The following is a 17,294-nucleotide window of genomic DNA, read 5'->3' as shown; positions in this document are numbered from 1 at the left end:
ATCAAAAATAACGCAAAAAGGATAATTACTGTTTTTCCTTGGTATCCAATAGGTATTGGTTCCAGGACCTCCCTCAGATACCAAAATTTGAGGGTGCTCAAGTATCTTATATTAAAATGGTATATTTGCATGTAACCCACACACATCCTCCTGTATACTTTAAATCATCTCTAGATTGCTTATCATACCTAATACAATGTAAATGCTATGCAAATAGTTGTTATACTGCATTGTTTTGGGAATAATGACCAAAAAAAATACAACCAAGTCTGTAGGTGTTCAACACAGATACAACCATGGTAGGCCAAACTACACAGTACACATCAGCAACAATGTAACATTTCTTTTTCCCAAATATTTTCAATCACTGTTGGTTGAATCTATGGATGCAAACCCTGTGGATATAGGGGGCTGACTCTATTTCAAAGGTCTTAAGATCTGTATAATACTTTTAGGAAGTGTCAGCTTCAAGGATATAAGCTTCCCCTTCCTTCATATGGATTCCTTCTATTTGGAATCACTGATTTTAATGCCTTACAAAAAGGTCTTCCAAAATCTCAAACTGTTCAGAATTGCAGATGAACTGAGTAATACAAAATCTTTCATTTTGCCTTAATCCGAAGAAAACTGAGGTAGAAGGAAGACTTGAAGGGTGGGGAGAATTTGAACAGGTCACTGCAAAGGGGCCACGTTTCACCTGGTCTGGGGCTGAAAGTTTTAAGTGGACATTCAGGGAATCAACAAAGGCCCATGAGTAGCAGCTTCCCCTTGTGCCCATTCTAAGGAAACAGCATCAGAAAAGGGAATGTGCTTATTTTCCAAGGACCCTGGATCCTAAATAGTGATACATATCTTCCCCCATCTCAGGGCGTCACCTACCCAGCATGTCATGGGATATGGAGCAAATGGGCCCCTCCTCTGGAGAGGAGTAGACTGGCGACCACCTCCTTCTGTGGTGAGTACTGTGCTGGTGTAGCTATGGTGGGTACATTTTAGGAACAACTTGAATACGAATTGAAAGTTGGTGAAGCTCACCTGTAAAACCATCTGGGGTGTGTGTGTGTGTGTGTATTCCAAATATGTATATATAGTGTGTGTTTGTGTTAGCTAACCAAAGAACACGAGACAAAGTCAAGAATTTTTATTGATTTCACCTACCTTTCTCCCATTCTCCCTTCTGTTTTAGGTTCCTATGCTGGAGCTGTGATTGCAATGCCGTTAGCTGGCATTCTTGTACAGTATACTGGCTGGTCTTCAGTATTCTATGTCTATGGTATGTTACATTTCCATACAATAGACTTAAAAGAAATGTACGTAAGCTGTAACAATCAGCTAGATCACTAAACATCCTTCTGTGTTTACTTGTTTATTTTTTTCCATTAAGAATCCTGACAGTATGTCCTGTGAAGATCAAGGAAAATGTTTATTTCCGTGATTTTCCCTACACTGTTATTTATTGTTTAAAAAACAACCACATAGTTGATGGAAGCTTTGTAATATGTGACATATATTGTCCTTGATTATGAATAAAAAAATAAAATCAGCTCTTAGTTCAAAGCTGATTAAGAGGAAAGAGTTAGGCAGCACCCACTCCTCTTTTTTGCTACAGTTTTCTTGGTCATTTCCTTGATCGAGCCTCCTTAAGACTGAATGGGGGCAGAAAGCTGGATGGTTATAGTCATGCTACTGAAACAATTCAGTTTTGTGATGAAATACTATCAGTCACCTGCAGCAACAGCAGCACATTTTAGTCCTCATTTCCCCAGAATTAAAAGAGATTAAGCCCCCAAATTGAAATACAAGTGACAAGAAACCCTAAGTTCAAACTCCCTTTCTATTTACTTTCCAACCAGAAACTGAAAGCTTACCACTTGAAAGTACCCCTAAAGTCTCTCTCTAAAAGACACTTTTTTAATAACAAGGAAAGGAGAAGTAGAAGAGAGCTGGATTCCAACTGATATGTCATTGATTAATACCACCTTTGAGCATGGGCACAAGAATCTGAAAGATTAACGAAGTCAGGGGGTCGAACAGAGCAGTATCTGGCTGCTCCCGAATTTGCCACGATCCATTTCCGTTCTGCAATGTTTTCATCAGAGCCAATCCTATGCTTGTAGAATGTTATTAAATATACTTCATAGAAGAGGCTCTTATCTGGGGTCAAAAGCCATGGATGGGTTTTGGATTTATGAATACCCAAAATTGTCAACGCAGGCGTTTGTATCTATTTTATTTTCTGGGAAGATCTTTTTATCAGATTTTAATCCATATCTTTCATTAGATTTTCCAGAGTTCGTAATTCAAAGAAGTTTAAAGCATTTGTTAATAGGGTGTGCAGTACAAGTTGAGATGGCCATTCGTTACACCCTCTGATTTATGCCTCGGTCCGTTACTTAATTGATGACATGATGTAGATTTAAAGCAAAGGTACCAATTTCCAGAAAGCACTCATGGGAACCAGTCTCATTATTTCAAGTTATAACTTATTTAATATTTATCACTGAATGGTACAAACTGAGATATTCTGAAAATATCACATCATAGTACTTGCTTCTTACTGTGTGTAACAAAAATTGGGTCTTTGAGTCACACATTCAGCATTGATATTTTAAAACTCAGATAAAACCTGTATAGGGCCTCAAGTTTAAAAAGATAATGCATATAAAGCAATTAGCTGAGTGTCTGGCACTTTAGATGCATTCACTTAGTGGTAATAATTACTTCTAAATTACATTTACTGAGTGCTTATTTTGTGCCATCCACTGTGTTAGTTGCTTTATGCATCCTCTCCTTTAACTTCTCTTTGCCCCAACCTCATAAAAAAAAAATCATTATCTCATTTTATAGTAGAGGTTTATAGAGATTCAGTTCCTGATCAGATCATGTAGCTAATGAGAGACACAGCCAGGATTTGAATCTAAAAGATCATATTCCACAACTACTACACTGCACTGAGTTTTCATACACTATCTGACCCAATATTGTGTTTGCTGTCATGTTCAGTAATTAAAAGAAGCATGGAACATCAAAAACTCTGGTATTAAGGGACTTTCCTTAGAAATTGAACAAGCAAAAAAAAAAAAAAAAGTATTATGGAGATCAGAGTCATTCAGATTTTTACCCATGAGAAAGAGAGAACCGTATGAGATAAAAGTGAAATGGCCGGCTGCCATTTCAAGAAATCACTTGAAATTCTTTCTATTATTAATGCTTTAGATTTATGCATATATTGCACAATAAGTGCATTTTTAATGGTGAGAGTGCTAAATCAAGAGGGGTGAAAAAAAACCTTGCAAACAGTTTATTGTACTGGAATGTATAAACTTTCATCTTCACAAAGAATGATCAATAGGTAATAGCATGTTCTGAAAATAATATGGCATGCAGTCAAATAAAGTGGGAAATGTTGCTACATTAATTACAGAAGCCCATTTTTTTAAATGTATAATAGCCACTCAGGTTAAAATAATCTAGATTTTACTTAATAGTCTATTTACTAGATCTTGAAGTGCTAACAGTAGAGGAAAATGAGCATTTTTTTCCTCTGGAAATACGGACCACTTTCATATATTCAAGACAGGCAATTAATAAAAAATGTCACCCCTAGAAAAATTCTTTGGGGACTGGAATTTTTTCTTGTTCATAGTACTTCTGTCATTTAGCAGCCTGCCTGTAAAAGTAACTGCTCAGTAAATGTTTGTTGGATGTATGAAGATGTTCCAGACCACATCATTCGATAATTATTTATTGTGCATTTCCTGGGTATCAGTGTTATTTAACAGAGACAAAGTGATAACACTACAGCACCAGCCTTCAGCAAATGACTGTTAAATGGAAGTATTTGTGATGGTTTTCTTTGACTTCCTCCTTTTGAATTTTTGCTTGCAGGTAGCTTTGGAATGATCTGGTACATGTTTTGGCTTTTGGTGTCTTACGAGAGTCCTGCAAAGCATCCTACTATTACAGATGAAGAACGTAGGTACATAGAAGAAAGCATTGGAGAGAGTGCAAATCTTTTAGGTGCAATGGAAGTAAGAACTTTATTATGGTGTATATTTCTATTCTTATTCTCCATCTCATCTCCCTTCAACCAACCAAAATATTTTATGAGTCCTTATTCAACAAAACTAATTTGATATCAATCATGATTTTTTTAAATTCATCCATATTCTCTGACTTACTTAGGAATGATTGCTACTTCCTCCATCTGCAGTTTATTTTTTCTTGATCTTTGTTAAACATGTTCAAATTTTGCCTTGGATTATAGCTATGACTGTAAACCTAAGCAAGTTTTTAAAAATAGTTCAATATGGTCCATAGTTTAAACAAATTCAACAATAGTCATTTAGATTGTAGGAAATGCCAAATTACCTAACACAGTCATAGAAAGGGCTATTTTTTTGTTTATTGAATGACCTAAATGTAGATTTTATACATGCCTATTTATATTATATGTGGTTTAGTAAATACTAAAGCATTAGGATGCCAACATGAAAAATATTCTTAATATAATATAATCCTTTTATTGAAAAAGGTTAACATTTTTCAGGATTATTATTATAAAAATCAAGTATTATAAAGGTAATGTTATAAAGCTTTTTTTTCTGATTATGATTCGGTTTCTTGGATAGCATCTGTTTATAGAGAGCGAAATGCAGTTCTAGATCAATAATGCAAATGTTTTATTAGTCTGTGAGACAGTAATATATCATAAGTAGTAATAATAAATAGCTAATGATACTATAAAAATGAAAAAAAAACTGGTAAGCACAAGTAACATATTTAGACAGGTTGAGTAATTCAGCACTTAATCCATAACTCAATTTCCTTAAGCTAAGAGTTGGAAGGTAACATGCACTGGCTGAGAAACCAATGCCCCTTATACATTATGTTTCTCCTCTTTCTTTTAAAGGCTCCTCCCCCTATTCTAATTGTGTTTCACTCCAGCTCTGCTTCTCTACTTCATTTGTTAGAAAAAGCCTGTCTTTGACGTCTTATTCTAGGTACAAAGGTTTGTCATCCATTGTTGCTGAGGGTATCTTGGCCTTTAATGAATAAGAAAAATCCCATCTTGGATATTATGTAGAAGTTAAACTTCAACACTTAAAAAAAATAATCCTTACATTATTCCATGAGCTGCATAGACTTGAATTAGAACTTTCCCCTTTCTGTTTCCTTCTGTAAATTGATTGATCATTTCTTTCTAATGGTGGCTTCTCAAACAATGAGTGGTGATGTGGAGGGTGGGATGGGTGTTGGCGGTACGTTCTGGTGTCCACCCGCTACAGTTACCTTGAACAGAAACTAACTCTAGACTGATCCATGGTGAGTTCAGGATTTAACTTCAATTGCTAGTCAAAAATAATCTTATCAGTCTATGTCTTCATTAGTTAAAAATGCTTCTTTTATTTACCAGTTTTTGAGATATTGTGTGTCTAGATCAGGCATAATTTTTTTAATAGAACAATCAGAAATTTAGTCTAAGTGAAAAGTGCAAACCAGTTTCTGGAAATGAACCCAAGAAGAACAGCCAGTGGGTTGTTAATAAAATGGCATAGATAATCTCAAACCTCCCATTTTCTATATCTTACTCGTTTTTCTAAACACAGTATTTTATTTATTTCTGATATTTTATACTTTCCTGTAGCTTCAAAGTAAATTTTTAAAAAATGAAATAAAGTGGGAATAGAACTCATACATTAGTTATTTTGAACTTTTTATTGTGAACACATTTAATGTGCAAGAACAGTAACAGGAATACCCATATATACACTGTGAAGAAGCAACAGTTATTAACATCTTGCCTTACTCATTTCATTTTTCTTTGCTGAATGATTTCAAAGTAAATGAGACATCAAAACACTTTAGCTATGAATCCCTCACATGGATATCTAGAAAAATAAGAATATTCTCCTTCACAATCTAAGTACTTTTATCATACCTAACATAATTAAAAATCATTTCCTGACATTATTTAATACTTATTTGATATTCAAATTTATAACATCCAGTCCAAATTCTAATACCTAGTCTATATTGCTATGTCTTTTGCAGCATATTGTTTTGAGTCTGGATCCAATTAAGGATCATACATTGTGGCTAACTGTAATGTCTCTTTAATCTCTTTTTTCTTTAAAAAACTAACTAGATATAACACACATACAGAAAAATGCACACAATCTTGGCCAAACAGCTTGCTGAATTTTTGTAAACTAAATACACCTGTGAAGCAAACAGCCAGTTCTGTATGTAGAATGTTATCAGAATACCACAAACCCTCATATGGCCCCCAATAAATTCTAAGGCATAAAATTAGACACTTTTCTCTTACACTTGATAAAGTGTTTTTCAACCTGAAGAATAAAGTTTGTAGTGGAGATGATCTTGGTGTAAGTAAAAGAAATATCTTCCCAGCAGGAAAAATTTATTTACTCCTAATAATATTCTAAATTTATGTCATACAAACATAATAGTATAATTCCTGTGTTTGGCAATTTTTCTTATCAGTCAATAAGTATATTCATCTGACACCATTTTCCCAGAATATATTGAATTTAAGAAAAAAAACCTGTATTTTTTGAACCCATCTGTTATGCTGTCACTATACAGTTTTATCCAAAGCCATACAGTACTCTTTGTATATTATTAGGACAGGTTTTTGTTTTTGCTTTGTTTTCTTTTGTTTCTTTCTTTTCCTGTATATAGTATATATATATTTGTGATTACCACAATATGACTTCCTACTATACTGCTTTTAAAGTAATCTTTAAATGGCCCAATTTGATTCACAATCAATACTAGTAATTATAAGGTTCTATACCCCGTCACCCCCCGACCCCCAAAATTACCAAATCTGTGTAAAAAAGTGTTTGCCTCTTCTTTTACTAATTTGGTCAGGTCAAAGGTCCCAAGTTACTATTAAACCACGTTATTTTAGGATATTGTTTCTTTACCAAACAGTATGTTGATGTTCAAAATAATTGAGAAAGTATTTGGAAATGTGAAAGACATTTTAAGTTGCAAAACTTAATCTTAGGGGAAGATACTTGTTCTATATTGGGGTGTATACAGGATCTTAAAGTGTGGTACGTGTAATTTTTTGATGGGTATTATAAGTAAAGCCAGTAATATTTATGTTGTTAATTTTGAATGTCTTGAATATCATAAATAATGTGCTGCTGAACAGCAGGATATGTTCTGAGAAATGTGTCGTCAGGTGATTTACTTGCTGTGGGAACACAAGGAGTATACTTACACAAACCCAGATGCCCTGTTTCCCTGAAAATAAGACCTAGCCAAACAATCAGCCCTAATGCGTCTTTTGGAGCAAAAATTAATATAAGACCCAGTCTTATACTAAAATAAGACTGGGTCTCATATAATATAATATAACATAACACAACACAATGCAACACAACACAACATAACATAATATAACGTAATATAAAATAATACCGGGTCTTATATTAATTTTTGCTCCAAAAGACGCATTAGAGCTGATTTTCCGGCTAGGTCTTATGTTCGGGGAAACACGGTGGTATAGCCTACTACTATAACTGTATGTGCTATACTTATATGACTGGCATGATATTCCTTTGTTTACACTAGCGTCACCATAAACATGCGAGTAATGTGTTTCACTAGGACATCATTACAATGGCTATGGTGTCACTAGGCAATAGGGATTTTTTTAGCTCCATTATCATCTTATAAGTCCACTATTATATATGTTGTCCTTCATTGGCTCAAGCATCATCATGCGATGCGTGACTGTAGTTATGATGTGCCCATGGTGTGCTGGGTGGCCAAATGCTTTAACCAGATGTACACACCATGCAAGTTTTATAAACCCTTGCATGCCAGTGTCACAGAATTTATACTGATATCCACTGGCTATCAAGAGGGTTTATAGATAGTTGGTGGTATCATTGTCCTTAGATAGGGTCTAGAATATTGCATTGTTAATTTTTCTTATTTTTATGCTCCTGACTGCATTGAATTTTCAACATTTTATATAAAATATTTTGGATACCAACAAGGTCACTAATTTGGCAGTGAGTTTTAGCTGAGACATGATTTATCACTGCCAAAAAAGAAAAAAAAACTTGGTAACTAAGACCTATGCTTTTGGAATTAGTTTTCTATAAATATGGACTTTTGTATACTTCCAACGATTATTCATGCAGCTAAGGTTAAATGGACTGTTATAACTAATGATTCACTCCCACTTACCTACCTCCTACTCATGTTCCAACATACATATACTGAGAAAACAAAGCTCGCATCATTCCTATTTAGTTAGAGTATATTTTAAATGATCAGAATGGCTCTGTTTTGGGGATTTCAGAAATTCAAGACTCCATGGAGGAAATTTTTTACATCTATGCCGGTCTATGCAATAATTGTGGCGAACTTCTGCAGAAGCTGGACTTTTTATTTATTGCTCATTAGTCAGCCAGCATATTTTGAGGAAGTCTTTGGATTTGAAATCAGCAAGGTATGGAAAAATTATCTTTATTTAACTCATGCATTGTTTTTGTATTCAAGTGAATATTAAGTTCCTTTGCCAAGATCTTTATCTTCTAAATTTCATGACCTAATTCATTTATTTATTTATTAGTAACTTCCGGGAATCAAAGACTAAGTAAGGTGGTTGAGTGTTGACTGCATTCATCTGTCTACTGGAAACTGCTCTTTGTTGCTAAAAATACAGACAAAACAGAACTAGTCTTTACCCTCATGGAATTTACATCTCAGTTGGGGTGGGCAGCAATGTACCCTTTTCCCTGTAATTCAGCAAAGCTTACGTTAAGTCTCAGGTCAGAGACAACATACCAGTGAATAAAAAGGTATTTTATTAAGATGGAATTTTATTTATATAATTACCAACTTAACTCTTCTTCAGTGCTCTCAGAAATCTTCTTGTCTAAAAGATTTGAGGACAGCAAAAAAATATCTGAAAACATTCTTGTATGTAGTTTATCCGACTTATTCATTTAACAAGAATTTGTTGAACACGGTATGCAAAGTTTTGGTGAGATTCAGAGACAAAATCGTGGTTCCTGTCCTCAAGAGTTGACAGCTTGGTGGTGTAGCCAAAAAAAAAGCAAGGTGAGGGAGGGAGGGCGCGGTTATTAATTACAGTACAGCATGCTAATGCTACAGACATGTGTTACACCTATGAAAATGTAGTCATTTTGAGATTTTCTATATGGATAAAATGAGCATAATAATGCTACTTTATATTCATATAAGGGTTTGAAATTTAGAAGATGCTTTCAGACTCATGAACAACCTTGTTTGGTTGGCCAGATGAATTTTCTATTGAACTGATGGGAAAACAGAAACTAGGGAAGATATTTAAATTGTCTAAGGCCAAGCTGGTAATAAATGACAGAATGAAGTTTAAGCCCAGATCCTTTGATTTATGTTTCAATTCCTTTTACTATGCCATTCAAATCCAGGTAAACCATATATTCATTGAAGTAGTTCGCGAGGTATTTGTTGAATGCCATCCTTGTGCCAGGCCCTTTGCTGAAGCCTGAATACACTTGTCTGTGCTGGCTATGGGCTTGCCATTTCTCTTCATGTCATTACATAAGTCCAGCTGGGCTCGCTATTCATATTATGTCTCTACATGAAAGACTATCTGAGGCCTGAAACTGAAGAAAACCTGAGTTTGGGAGTAGCTATTCTAAGAGCTCTTTTGTAATCACTGTTTCTAAGGAAACTGTTTCCTTCATTGCTGAGAAGAATGGCTGCTGCAGATGGGCTCTTCTCCCTGTAGCTGATCAAACATTACAGGGTAGCCTTTGGGAGCTCTGAGAGGTGTTAGACTTCTCAACAAAGGCTGCTGGAGTGTGAGTCCATTTTCATAATCTAGGACAAATATGACACTGAGAAGCTATTAACAAAGTCAGGTCTCATGGGAGAGAGTGAAGGAGCCAACTGATGTTAATAACACTGTATGGTCATTCTGGCCTTGTAGCTCCAATTAATTGAAAATGCTAGATAGAGGTAAAACTAAAAACTAAATACAATAACCAGATGGGTTGATTTGATTCTCGTATTACATTTTTAACTAAAATTGTGAATAAATTCTACACACACAGATTGACTTGAAGATTTCAATTATACTGCTAAAAAAATAAAAGTCTCTTGACTTATCTGAAAAATGCGTAAAGGAGGTGATAAATGAAATAGACCATGGATTGTGGATCTAGGCTAATGTGGCTCCAAATCCAAACTCTACTATAAACTATAACAATAATGTAAAACACTCCCATGTGAAACGAAAGAGATTATTTAATAGCTTGGACATTTAAATTATTTTGGAGTCATTCACTGTCTCAAATAACCATCACCACAACCCAAGTCTATGGTCGCAATACCACACTATTCACCATTGTAAAATAAAACACACAATTTGTCTAAAACCTTCAATAATTAAATTTGAAAGACATATTTATACCAAATAATGAACTTTGAACCAGTACTTATAATTTGCAAGGAACTGTGCTTCAAATTATACTTAGTAAAATACTTCCGTATGTTTATATTTAAAATTTACTGAGTCCATGTATTTGGTAATATATGATTAAAATGCATTTTATTTATACTTTCTGCTTCAATAATGCCTAGAAAACAGTGCCTTGCACATAATTATTGGTCAAAAAATGTGTGTTGAATTGATGTGGTGGGTCAGATTTTAGATTGGGCTATTTGGTATGAAATTAGTGCAGAAACTATATTCCACTGTATAATAATGTGACTAAATATTAATATTTGCCTAAAATTAAAGAATTGATCTGTATTTTCTGGGCTCTTAATGTATGAAACTAAGTATAAAACTCATAAGAGATATATACTTAAAGTGCAATAAAGTTTCTTTAGCCTTATTATGAATTAAAAAATAAATTTAAAATACAGTCTCTTCAAGATTTTTTCAAATATATTTTCCTCCCTCTCACTGTCTGCCTCTCTGTCTCTGTCTCTCTTTCTTCCACTCCCCTCTCTGACTAACGATAAAGTTTTGCAAACATATTTAAGAATATGTAATGTACACATAAATGTGAATCACTCTAATAAGATTCAGGATAGTTTATTCATAAACTCAAAATTTACTGACTCATAGCACAGAAAAAATGTGTTCTGGAAGATAAAAAGGGATCAAAGTAAATTTACTTGTTTTTCTTCTTTATTCTGTGGAAGTTATTACTTATTCTAGGAATGAGTGGTTATTTGGAGACAGTATTTTTCTTTCCTTTGTCTAATAAAGTGTTTATGGTGGGTTCAAAAAAACAAGATCATTAAATTGCCCACATTACATATGGTCACATATATTTCTCCCCCTTTTATTTTTCATCAGGTTGGCATGCTATCTGCTGTGCCACACTTAGTAATGACAATTATTGTGCCTATTGGAGGGCAAATTGCAGATTTTCTAAGAAGCAAACAAATTCTTTCAACTACCACAGTAAGAAAGATCATGAATTGTGGTGGTAAGTACATAAGTGATGTTAAGGACATGTTTTTTGTTTTGTTTTGTTTTGTTTTATTGGGGAAGGGGAACAGGACTTTATTGGGGAACAGTGTGTACTTCCGGGACTTTTTTTCCAAGTCAAGTTGTTGTCCTTTCAATCTTAGTTGTCGACGGTGCTGTTCAGCTTCAAGTTGTTGTCCTTTTAGTCTTAGTTGTGGAGGGCGCAGCTCAGCTCCAGGTCCAGTTGCCGTTGCTAGTTGCAGGGGGTGCAGCCCACCATCCCTTGCGGGAGTCCAACCGGCAACCTTGTGGTTGAGAGGATGTGCTCCAACCAACTGAGCAATCCGGGAACCAGCTCAGCTCAAGGTGCCGTGTTCAATCTTAGTTTCAGGGGGCAAAGCCCACCATCCCTTGCGGGACTCGAGGAATCGAACTGGCAACCTTGTGGTTGAGAGCCCACTGGCCCATGTGGGATTCGAACCGGCAGCCTTCAAAGTTAGGAGCATGGAGCTCCAACCGCCTGAGCCACCAGGCCGGCCCCAAGGACATGTTTTGAGTTCACAAAGTTCTGATCTACATGAGTTTTGCTACTCATGTAGATATTAAATATGCGGTTAAATTTGTGCCTTCATTGTTCATTTATAATCATTTCCCATGTTCTGATTTTTATAACTCATTTTAAATAACCACATAATGAACTTGACCTCCTGCTCTTGAAATTTAAGGTTGTTTTTTATGTTTTTATTAAAACACAAGGAAACTTTCAGTAATCTCTCTGTGTAAATTATTACTGTTATTATTTTTTAAATAGACTCCCTGAAGTGGTTTGTTAGGTCAATAAGTATAAGCATTTTTAGCAGTTTTGGCTCACTGGAATATTTTACACAAATTCTGAAGTGTTTTCATGTGTTTGTTTCTTCAGGTTTTGGCATGGAAGCAACCCTGCTTTTGGTTGTCGGCTATTCTCATACTAGAGGGGTAGCTATCTCCTTCTTGGTACTGGCAGTGGGATTCAGTGGATTTGCTATATCTGGTAATATACCTTTTAAGAATTTGTACTTGTGACATCTGATTGGGGCTGGTGATAAAAGTTTATCTATCTATCATCTATTTTTCAATCTCCTTTCCTCTGTAATATTTTGAATGTTGAGAAAGTTTACTTAACATATTTCCACTAGAAAAAAATAAAAATAATAACACATTTAGAAATCATTGTTTAGATTTGTTACTACTTACCTTCTTTCTCCCTGCTAACCCTTCTTTTATTGTTGTTGTTGCTGTTATTGTTGTTGTTGTTAAAAGAACATCTCTCCTCTCCTCTCTGTCAAGTGAGCAACATATATTATTAGACAAGAAATTATACCTCATTTTATTTCCACTATATTCCTGAGCTAAATTATCCAAAAGCAGCTATTAAGCACATAGTATGTACCTAATATCTTTTAAGGAGGGTGATGAGTATGGTAGAAGATATTCTCTAGGCATTTACTTCGAAGAAGTTTAGGATTCTCTGAGTCAAAGTTTGTGTTTGTGTTTCAGGTTTCAATGTTAATCACCTGGATATTGCTCCAAGATATGCCAGTATCTTAATGGGCATTTCTAATGGCGTTGGCACATTGTCAGGAATGGTTTGCCCTATCATTGTTGGTGCAATGACAAAGAATAAGGTAAGAGGGACAAAACAGATGTTCAGTTGTAGAAGATTCTCTCTCATGATTGGAGAAAAGGTTAATATATTCACTTTGCCATTTCTTTGTTGGTCCAGTGACCATACCTCTAAATAGGGGAGATAACTGAGGCTCAGAAGATAATATCTCTCTAAGACCTCTGAGTGAGCCCTCTTTTTCAATCAGTAAGCAATGTGTTCTGGATACCTTTTACTATTTCTGATATTCCTGATGTAATAAACAAAAAAAAAAAATTGCTCGTAGCTTATTAGAAGAAACAAGCAGAAATCTTCTGAGCTTTATGTGCTAACCTCCATTCAGACTCCTCTGCTGTTATCAGTGGAAGAATATAATTATCAGCTATTTGTCCTTATATTGAGAGCTTCAAAATCATGATTTGTCAGAAGGAAATAAACAAAAGGAATGAGATAAAAAAATAAGTAAATCAATGGAAGTAAGAAGAGATTATGAATATTCTAAAAACTAACAGACCATAGGTGTATTTGGAGTTTTATTTCACAACGTTAGATTTAAAAATTTTTGAATAATGAAAGTTATTATATTATAGGAAGTTTCTACCACAGCATTTGCTTTATGTAATCAGGATAGTTGTTTTCCCTGCAGGTAGCATTTTATGAAAAGCTTGGTGGTTAAGCATTTAGAGAAGATGTTAGCCTTCTCAAACATGGGGAGTTTGTTCTTACAGTGCTACTTTTGTCACTATAGTCACGTGAAGAGTGGCAGTATGTCTTCTTGATCGCTGCCCTCGTCCATTATGGCGGAGTTATATTTTATGGAATATTTGCCTCAGGAGAGAAGCAACCCTGGGCAGACCCTGAGGAAACAAGTGAAGAAAAATGTGGATTTATCCATGAAGATGAACTTGATGAAGAAACGGGGGACATTACTCAAAATTATATAAATTATGGTACCACCAAGTCTTATGGTGCCACAACACAGGCCAATGGAGGTTGGCCCAATGGTTGGGAACAGAAAGAGGAATTTGTACAAGAAGAAGTACAAGACTCATACACCTATAAGGACCGAGATGATTATTCATAACAAAGCTAATTGCTGGATTTGTTTTTAGTGTTTGTGATTAAGTTAATTGTGATTGCACAAAAATTTTAAAAATATGTGGTGTAAACATGTAAACATATCAACCAGGCAAGTCTTGCTGTAAAAATGAAATCAAAACAAACTCATGAAGTTACCATCAAGTGCAATCTGTAGAAGTTGTGAAATCCCATCATTCCATTCAGGTCATCTATTCTTGCGTTTGTGATTTAAAGGTTGACTGGTCAACACTGTAGAAGCAAGTAGTTACTCATTGGTTTCATCTGAGCTAAAACTCATCACCATTTAATAAAGCACAACTAAAACAGTTGGCACATTTCATCCTACAAAGGTTAGAAAGCCAAAGCTACTTTATCATGTAAAATGCACTTATATTTGTTACACTGTATTGCAAGATCTCACACAGAAGTCCTGTTAAAAAAAGTCAAGTTGTCATGTTGGCTGCATCAGATGTTGACAACGCTTATTGAGTGTAAATCATGAGTTGGGATATCTCTCAATTAGAGAAGGATATTATGGGCTAGCAACTAGCAAGGTGTGCTAAATAATTATTGTTATTACATAATGTGGAATAATTTGTTGATTACCGAAAGGAATCTTGCAGTGTTTTATATCAAATGTTTGGGCACAAACACTTATTCTATCTGTGAAAGAACTTGTAAAGAGAGGGGTATGCTTCACGTTCTTCCATTCATTTACCTAACAGTATACAACACTTCATATTTCAATAAAATCTGACTTTTCATGTAGCATATCACATAACTTTTTTGCAAAAAATATAAAAAATAAATAGACTTCAATGTATTTTTTATTACAACTTTGTACAGGTTGTAACTTGCATTAGAAAAAAAGATGCAATCACCATGAAGAATCTAATAAGAAATTTACTATGAAATAATATAGCCCTGAAAATGCAATATTAACAACAAAAGAAATAGAAAATGGTTTAGATATTCTTCTTCCTTAATGATTAAATACTATATAAAACTTGTGCCACAGAGCTATATATGTAATATAAAAATGATTAATAGAGAGATTGTAAGTAGACAATTTTATTATTTAAAGTCCCATTTAAAATATATTTGTCTTAAGTATATAGGACAATAAATTATATTAAAATTATATCTATATATATCTATATATATATCTGTATATCTTATACATATCCATACACGGAAACATAATAAACAATCTTCACAAAAAAACCAAAAACAGCATACACCTAATGTTGGGTTAGGGGACTGCAATTTCTACTTTCATAGAGTCATTGAATTTTAGATGGGGCAGAGGCATTTTGCTTGTCATTTCTTAATATAATTCAACAGGAATTGCAACATTTGTGTACCAAGCAATAAGTGCAATGCATAAAATGTTCTGTCAGTATATTATCTTTATTTTGCTTGTGGTAGCTTTTTGGGTGGTTGGAATGATTTTTTTCTTTTAAAAAATGTTAACATCAGACCTCTTTATAATGTTCTAAAATGATAATAATGCATTTCCCAATTCAGCACAAAATATTATTGGTGTATTTAATTGTCTATTCTGGATATTTGATCTGTTCATTGTACTGTGCTAGTGACTGGAGGCCCTGCTACTGCAAATACAAAACATAAAAGTTTGTTTTAAAAATGCAAACCGTTCTTGACCTTAAGAAAATAAAAATATCTTTTGCTTTGTGTCTCAAAGTGATGTAATGTGATCATAGGCTTTTGTTGTGTTGAATGAAAAGATATGGACTATCATTGCTGCAAAAAAAAAGTGTTAATAAAATGCTCTATTTATCCTTTTGTAAAAAAACAATACATTAATTTGGGTTTATTTTAGTTAGAGTGTAATTTTTGTGAATTTAGCTTGTGTGAATTTAGATGGGGCTCTCACGCAGCCACATCTAGGCCCAAGAATAACACTTTTTTAAAGCCACTTGATATTTAATGGAAGAGCATGGCATTCTTTAGATTGTGGAGATGGTTCTGTAGAGTTTTATTAGGTTGGTGCAAAAGTAATTGTGGTTTAAAGGGTTAAAAACAATTGCAAAAACCGCAATTATTTTTGCACCAACCTAATACATCAAAAACTAGGTCTTTGAGTCAAACTCTATTTTTTTTCTTTTTAGTAATTTTTTATTTTTCCATTACAGTTTGCATACAACTAATCAGAAATAGTCTCAGCGATATAGAGGAAAAACTCAGGGTTGGTAGATTGGGGGGGGATAGGGGTAGGGGAGAAGGTGAGGGGATTAGAAAGCACAACCGGTAACCACAAGATTGCCACGGGGATACGGAAGAAAGTTTGGGGAATATAATCAATAAGGTTGTAAAGATTTTGTAGGGTATTTGATGGACACTTGTCTTATTAGGGAGACCAAACTCTATTTTTTGACGACAGTCTTCTCACAACTTCTGCTAAGCTTAAAGAAAAATTTAGGAAAAAAATCAAAACTTGTCAGGTCAATGATACTACCTAATTTTAATTGCACACATACTTTGTGCTGGGCATTGCCCTAACCATTGTATATACAGTAGCTTATGTAACTCCACAATGACCTTGCAAAGTAAGTACTCTTTATATCCCAGATTACAAATGAAGAAACTGAAACTCAGAAAAGTTAAACTTTCCCAAGATAAAGTAGGGTAATGATATTATGTTAGAATATGTCAGCAAAACCAGCAAGGAGTGAGCAAGATTTATTAAGGCAGCCAATCAAATATCCATGTCACTAGAAAGGCAATCGTAGTTCAGATTCCCTACTTTACAGATGTGTAGAAAGGGGAGTCTAAAACTATATAGCATTGCAATCTGAGACTCAGAGCTTCTCTGCTCAAAGGGCTTATGGGACGATTCAGTGGACAACCCTTGCTGAACAAGTGAGGTCACTGAAGGTCAGTAAGAGAAACTGACTTGATCAAGAGAACACAGGATGTTATAGATATGAAAAGAAGTTGTTCTAATTAGCTATACTTCTGTTTTTATTTTTATTTTCATTTTTATTTTCATTTTAACCAGGTTTTCATTTAAAAAATTAAAAGAATATTCATTGCTTCAACCACTACCCCATACTCTCCACTCAC

General features: G+C 34.4%; 1 protein-coding gene across 1 annotated transcript in view; it reads left to right on the top strand.

The window, feature by feature from the left end:
- Nucleotides 1-15,961, top strand: part of SLC17A6 (solute carrier family 17 member 6) — a 38,887-nt gene extending 22,926 nt beyond the window's left edge. The window contains exons 5-12 of the mRNA XM_033118806.1: nucleotides 868-955; nucleotides 1,187-1,273; nucleotides 3,889-4,031; nucleotides 8,348-8,497; nucleotides 11,369-11,501; nucleotides 12,405-12,515; nucleotides 13,022-13,149; nucleotides 13,876-15,961. Coding sequence (XP_032974697.1) covers nucleotides 868-955; nucleotides 1,187-1,273; nucleotides 3,889-4,031; nucleotides 8,348-8,497; nucleotides 11,369-11,501; nucleotides 12,405-12,515; nucleotides 13,022-13,149; nucleotides 13,876-14,211 — 1,176 coding nt within the window. The 3' untranslated portion in view covers nucleotides 14,212-15,961. The remainder of the gene's footprint in view (nucleotides 1-867; nucleotides 956-1,186; nucleotides 1,274-3,888; nucleotides 4,032-8,347; nucleotides 8,498-11,368; nucleotides 11,502-12,404; nucleotides 12,516-13,021; nucleotides 13,150-13,875) is intronic.
- The last annotated feature ends 1,333 nt before the right edge of the window (nucleotides 15,962-17,294 follow it).

Source organism: Rhinolophus ferrumequinum, chromosome 11, assembly GCF_004115265.2.
Source record: "Rhinolophus ferrumequinum isolate MPI-CBG mRhiFer1 chromosome 11, mRhiFer1_v1.p, whole genome shotgun sequence".
NCBI lineage: Eukaryota > Metazoa > Chordata > Mammalia > Chiroptera > Rhinolophidae > Rhinolophus > Rhinolophus ferrumequinum.
The sequence above is the reverse complement of the archived record's forward strand: the minus strand, read 5'-3'. Positions and strand labels throughout refer to the sequence as shown.